General features: G+C 38.2%; 2 protein-coding genes and 1 long non-coding RNA gene across 3 annotated transcripts; 2 read left to right on the top strand and 1 right to left on the bottom strand.

Annotated features, from left to right (window-relative positions):
* Positions 1-470: 470 nt before the first annotated feature.
* On the top strand, positions 471-1131 carry LOC113506502 (Krueppel homolog 2-like; the record flags this gene model as incomplete). Its single annotated transcript, XM_026889340.1, has 2 exons — positions 471-628; positions 987-1131. Coding segments are annotated over 2 exons (303 nt in total), but the record flags the coding sequence as incomplete, so codon positions are not given.
* Positions 1132-1148: 17 nt separating this feature from the next.
* On the top strand, positions 1149-1920 carry LOC113506501. Its single transcript, XR_003401734.1, has 2 exons — positions 1149-1211; positions 1679-1920. It is a non-coding gene; the product is annotated as an uncharacterized LOC113506501 (long non-coding RNA).
* A 2135-nt stretch (positions 1921-4055) lies between these two features.
* LOC113506500 (40S ribosomal protein S3-like) lies at positions 4056-6283 on the bottom strand. Its single transcript, XM_026889339.1, is given in 5 exon segments — positions 4056-4238; positions 4240-4266; positions 4616-4836; positions 5565-5868; positions 6170-6283. Coding segments are annotated over 5 exon segments (732 nt in total). The 5' UTR covers positions 6203-6283; the 3' UTR covers positions 4056-4091.
* Positions 6284-6606: the final 323 nt, after the last annotated feature.

Below are 6606 nucleotides of genomic sequence, written 5' to 3' on the forward strand. Positions count from 1 at the left end.
GAGCTCACTTTATGTTTGCGATTCCAATATTTGGTACCCAGTGGGTCTACTACTTCGTCTTGAAGTAATTATTATTATGGTCGTGGATGTGTGACAGCGCAATAAACTGTGTAAAGTGGCATCTCTTTTGCACACACGCCATAATATACTTTAAGTCATGGCTGACCAGAGCCACCATTCCGCTATTTACAATGGCCTACGAATGAATGGCAACTGGATTAAATTTGACAATATTCCAATATAATCACTGGAGATTCATTGTCTTAACCGTGAGTGGTCCGTCCGTACTCAATGCCCAATTATAGAGATGGAAAAAGAATTGTAGAGTTGTTTTCTTGCACCATTTGTCTAAGGATAATTAAAAAGATAATTAAGGATAATTAAAAAATACTTATCTGCATAGGTTTCAAATTTACAAAATCGTGCATACAAACCCCTTTTATAGAATCGCAAGATTCGCAAGGCTATAAATTGATGTGTGTTCGTGTCTCCAGACCCTGGGCCAGAACTCGATGTGGGTGGCTCGCCTGCTCATCTCGCTGGTGGAGTTCCAGTCGCGCAACATCCTGCGCGCCGCCGCGCTCGCCGAGATCGTGCTGTTCCCGCTCGTCGTCATCATGGCCTTCTTGTAAGTTATATTCTTCTAAATGAAGGAGTGATCGCTAAATGGTTCCTAATGAATTCCTTTGAATTTTAAACAAGATAACTGGTTTTTGAGGGCCTATGTAAGAACAGGTCTGACTTACTATTATAACAGCCTAGCATAAAAGTTGTAAGTCTAAAACAAAGAAGTAGACATCGTTTGTAAAATTCTGTGTTGAAAGGAATTCATTTAAACTTAAAAAAATACTAGAAAAGTTGATGTTCCCTTTATTTGTGTAATATTTTATGATTTAACAGAAACCTTTAAAAAGGGAATGAAAATTATGTTTTCCTTTAAAAAAAGAACTTTATTTCTTAATAACATTGTTGTCCTCCGTGTGTAGCGGGTACTGCGGCCTGCTGACTCCGTTCGTGTACTACTACTTCGTGACGTGGCGCTACGCGAGCCGGCGGAACCCGTACACGCGCAACACGTTCCGCGAGCTGCGCGTGACGGCGGGAGCGCGCGCGGCGCGGCCCGCGCTGCCCCCCACTCGGCGCGCTCCGCCATCACCGGCGCCGTCAACCTCGGTCTGCCGCATGGCGCCGCCCATGGAGCATGTGCAGCAGTACGTAACCCTCGCATACTACACTATCCTCTTCAAACCAGTCCGTCCTCAATTTGCTAAGCAAGGAAAACAGCCCACACATAAAGTCACTTTTCTTGTTTGTTTGTATGTTTTTCTCAATTTTGAGGCACTTACCTCATTGGGAAGGCCCTCGAAATTGCAGCTAGCAGGCTGAAATTTTCATAGCTTCAAACCCCATGAGGAAGCAATTTACAATTATAAATACTGACAAAATTTGATATTTAAAAATGTGGATACCTCGATTTTTTTTAATCTATTAATTATTAATAGAAAATTTATAGCATGTCCTGCCCCTGCATACAAAATTGTGTCACGCCATGTTATCATTACGACAGCCTTGTACTGCTGGTGCAACACCTATCATGCCTTACGTATGCTTGTTAATACGACCACGAATAAGACTTTGTCATTTCGTTGTCTAATGATATCTTTATTTGTATTTTCAGATAACGGTCGAACTAATCTGTGGAGGAGGAACAGAAAACTTTCTACGTCACTGTCGTTCTTTTATATCAAAACTACGTATGAAGAGTCTTCTCAGGTCTGGATGTGTCTACTGTTTAGTAACATTATTTAATTACGATATTTTAATGGTCGGAGCCTGTATCACGCGGCAGTGTGATATGAAACTAGAAGAAACTTATTCATACAGTTTAATCGAACACTAAACGTGGATAAGTGTAGCAAATATGAAATATTGGGATTTGTTGATAAAAAAAACCATTAAATGGCCGGTGATAAAATGTTGAATTTATGTGCATTAAATAGCGTTACCGCGTTATTACAATGCAATAAGTGGATAATGTTGGATTGCAGATAAAAACGGCCAAAATAATTTCAACAAATGCCATTAAAAGTAAAATAATGAATCGAAAGTTTTTACATATCACACCGTCGACGTGTTTGTCGTCCGGCCGACATCTACTGCGAAGGTCATCCATATGAATGCGAACAAACACCGTCCATCAGGACATAACTTATTATAAGAACAAACTATCCAAACCATTGCAGTACAAAATCCTTACATTACCTACTTACAATGTATTTCAATGCATTTCATAGCATAATTTTTTTGGTTGTAAATCAGTATGATTATTGTATCTAGGGGAATGTATTTAAGTTTAATTTATATTTAATGTTGGTCCAATATTAATTTAAGACAAGAATGTTGAATGTTTTAGTTAGATTAATAAGAAATTGTATTCGATGTACGTTATTTTGTAATTGAACTGTATTGTTTGGCAGTATTTTGCTCGGATTACGGTTATTGGGTCTTCGATACTTTTTAATCGATAGTGAATTGGATGACGTCTGTTTACTTGTGACGTTTACATTACAAGTCGTAGTGCTGGCCGTAAACCGTATTTCTCGTAATGACAAGTTTGGCAGGTCGCAACAGCCAAAGAAAAGCACCTTTTGAGTCTCGAGAACTGGGCCAAGGTAAATAACAAGAGAAATACTTATGTATAAGTACGTATTTCGAGATAGATAACGAAAAATAACAAAACAAAAGAAGCAGCAAGTTACATTGCCTTGGCCATGTTTGCAGTATTTTGTCGGGAAACATTCCCCGCGCTCACTTATGTCGCAGTTTGTTCTTAAGATCGTTCATTCCATACTTCATTAACTTTCGGGCCCAATTATGTACACCTTTCTTATTAATATTTAAAATCTGTAAAGGGACATATCTCTTTGGATTAAATTGGTTATAAATATTAATGTAAAGTTAAATAAAATTATTTTTTGTGAATTGTGTTTACAATATTATTTTGTTTATGTTGTGTATTGTCAGCGTCATTTTTGTATTTAGCAATAATTATAATGCACTTGGTTTGGGGTGAATGTAGTCAGGTTTTTAAAATAAATGTTGGTAAAAATGGTATTCAAGTGTTATTTATTTTATCAATCCTGTTAGGATTACGAGTTGTACTATTTTTTTTATGAAGTTGTCGTCCGCGCGTAGCTTGTCGAAAAACGCGAAAGAAAGAAGTTTGCACGAAAACCGGAGGCCTTTGCCTAGCAGCTAGCAGTAGGGTCTCATACAGGCCTAATAGAGAAAAGGCCGCACCGCCGCATTAGGCAATGTTTTATTTATGATCAGTAAGCGAAAGGATTTGTAGACTGCGCTCATTTCATTTTTTTTTAAGGTACGTTCTGCCTTTTTTTAGCATGGGAGAAATAACCAAGTCAGCCCTAGTCGTCACTATCGTGCTGTGCTTGTATGACCAAACTAAATTGACAGAACGTCCTAACATATTGTGAACCTTTCCAACGAGCGCAATATTGAATTTCGTCTACAGCAATAGTCTCCCTTATATGATTAAAATTTATTCGAATCTTACAGAATTGTTGCGCCATTGCGAGACTGGGCTATCTGATTTGACCTTCAAAGAATGCTACTGCTTTGAGTAAATGATTTAATTTTCAATCTCGAAAATGTATCGTGTATAATATGTAAAGCCACCTCGTCGTGATCTTAGGCTGTTACAGCGCATCCGTGTAAACCATTACATTATAAACTAGCGAACATTTAGGTAGTCCAATTCAGTGTGAACTCGCTTAAACACGATTTCACAATTTAATAGCCATTCCGGAATGAATGTAGTTCTTAAAACGTCGTTTTTTGCCCTCAGTGTCTATCTACCCTATTATAAAGTATTCCCTTACCCCAACCTACTTTTTACAGGTCTGAAAGAAGGTAACGAACTACACGATGTGTATAGTAGTGTCCGTATTGCGAAACTGTCTTCTTTCGAAACTACTTCCATGGTTTCACGCATTTTTGACCACAAGGATATAAGGTAGTATAGTGAAAGAGAAAAGTGTTTTCATTTTTTTTTTTATTAATTAGCTTATGACCTAAGCGACAGCGGGCACGGGCTGCGGCAGCGGCGCCGGCGCGAGCGAGCGGACGTCGCTAGTGGGCTCCAGCGGGACGGGCTCGTCCTTGGGCTCTGTCACCAGGATGTGGTCTGGCTGAGGCTTCTTCGGGCCGTTCTTGCCCTGTTGGTCCCCACGGAAGCATGATCTTGACCTGCAGATACAAAATAACGATATTAGGAAAGACATGCCAGCATTTTTTCGTCGACTTATTTCTAACTTTCATATTAACTGTAATGTAATGTTAAATTGACAGTTTGTCAGTAGAACATAAATATTTTCTTTTACATAATTGGTAATGTCCAGCTTGCACCGTACCAGAGCCTGTACAGACAAGCCCTCCAATAAACAAGCTGATTCAATCTGCCACAAATATTAGACCTCAAGTCATTGAGAAACATGAAATCCCTGATATTGTGGTATACATAAAAATACTTCTTTGCAAGAAAATTTTATAGTTGTAGTCAAACTATCTATAAACTATGAAATGGAAGGTTAGTTACCTTGATTCCGAGCACTCCTTGCCTTAGAAGCACGTGTCGTGTGGCAGTGTTGACGTAGTCATTGCAGGGGTCACCAGAGTGGATCATGAGGCCATCCACAAACTTCATGGACTTGGCACGCTGACCACGCAGCTTGCCAGAGACGACGACCTCACAACCACGGGCTCCAGACTCCATGATGAAGCGGAGGACACCATAGCACGCACGACGTACAGCCAGACCTGATAAATAAAAATATTTTTATAGGTTTTTACAATTTTTCGTTTTCAGTATTAACTCTTCTTGCTTAATAACTTACACACATGCACAGATTCTATACCAATTAATTGGCTCCTCATAACAGGTTCTGTATAGTGGTGCTTTTAACCTACATTTCATAAACATTTATAAATAGTTAAATTACAATTACCAAATCGATAAAAATTACAACTACTATTTCAATCTAAAATACCTTTACTATCTATTATAATTCATTGTGTTCATTTCTGGATTATCTTTTATTTACTGTTTCTGAATGAGTGTTACTTATTACTTGAGATGTAACTTTAGGCTGCCAAAGCATAATGAGACTTGTTGCATGCCAAATAAGCTTAGGCATAGGTATTACATTAAGGTCATGGTTGGTTCAACTAGTAAATTTGCACGCTACCATGATTACCAATTCATAGGATGTAAGGGCAGTGAACTTATCGTTTTAAAAGTAAAGTTACAACACATATAATGATGAGCCTACACTTATTCCATTGAAAATTTGGCGGTAATTGATAACTTTGGATGATAGTCATAGTTTTGATTCATATAAACAAAAATACATGTGTGTTCAGTCAAAGTAAAATTTTGGCTCTGTTAACTTTAGCTGTAGGATTCTAGTATCTTAGTAGATAACGATTTAAAGCATGGAGCGGTAAACCTCAAAACAGGTGAAAGTAGTATTATCTTCATAACTAACCTCCAATGAGTTTGTATCTGAGCGACTCAGCCTGGGCGATGGCGCACAGACCACGGGTCGCGACCTTCTCAGCGTACAGCTCTACGGACTGCTCAGGGATGTTGAACCTCTTCTGAACGACAGATGTCAGCTCACGGATTCTGCGACCCTTCTCTCCGAGCACGCTCTGTGTCCTGGTAGCCATAATGATGATCTCCGAGCGAGTCGGAGTGACGCGCACCTCCACACCGGAGTAGCCATCCTCAGCAAGCTCCCTGGTCAAGAACTCATTGAGTTCCGCCTTGAAAACTCCGTCTCCGACGAACTGCAAATTCACCGAGAGGTTATGTTTTGGTCATGGCATTTTTACAAAATTTACCACCACACACTTCGTAAATATAAAAACACGAGGGAAATTAACAGAATTAGTACATTAACGTTACAATGCTATAATACACAATAGAAAACACAATGTCCAAGTGCAGATGACAAGTACTGAAATATCCACTATCATCACAAGTTTCACAACTTTATCAAACCCATTATTTCATTATATAGGCTCCTCAGATATTGTTAAATATTTTGTGGCATGTATTTTAACTTATTTAACACTGAATTCAACGTACTTTTCGCTTTTTGGAAATGTTGTTCACCGCCATGATTGCAACGGGAGCGAAGGAAAAGGCCGGAAACAGATTATACAAACGTCAATGTCAATTTCGATTTCGTTCGGAAATTGTCTGTACTCATTGTCATTAAATGAATTATAAGAGTATAAGTTGAAATTAATTTGTATGTTACAGAAATTAAAAGAAAATCAAATTAGTCTACTTATAACTAAGAATATTAGTAGAAAAACAAACATGAAACTATAAGTATTTTTATTCACTCTTCTTACGCGAGCAAAATAATGTCTTTGTACGCGAATCCTTGTTTTCCGATTGTCGGGATTTCTGTAATGAGTTTTGCTTATCTCTTATGCAAACTACTTCAATATTAATTGCTTGCTATTTTTTCAAGTTAAATTAAAAGGCTTTTTTATTTAACAATGACGTTTTTGTTA

Source organism: Trichoplusia ni, assembly GCF_003590095.1.
Source record: "Trichoplusia ni isolate ovarian cell line Hi5 chromosome 18 unlocalized genomic scaffold, tn1 tig00000867_group17, whole genome shotgun sequence".
NCBI classification, from domain to species: Eukaryota; Metazoa; Arthropoda; class Insecta; order Lepidoptera; family Noctuidae; genus Trichoplusia; species Trichoplusia ni.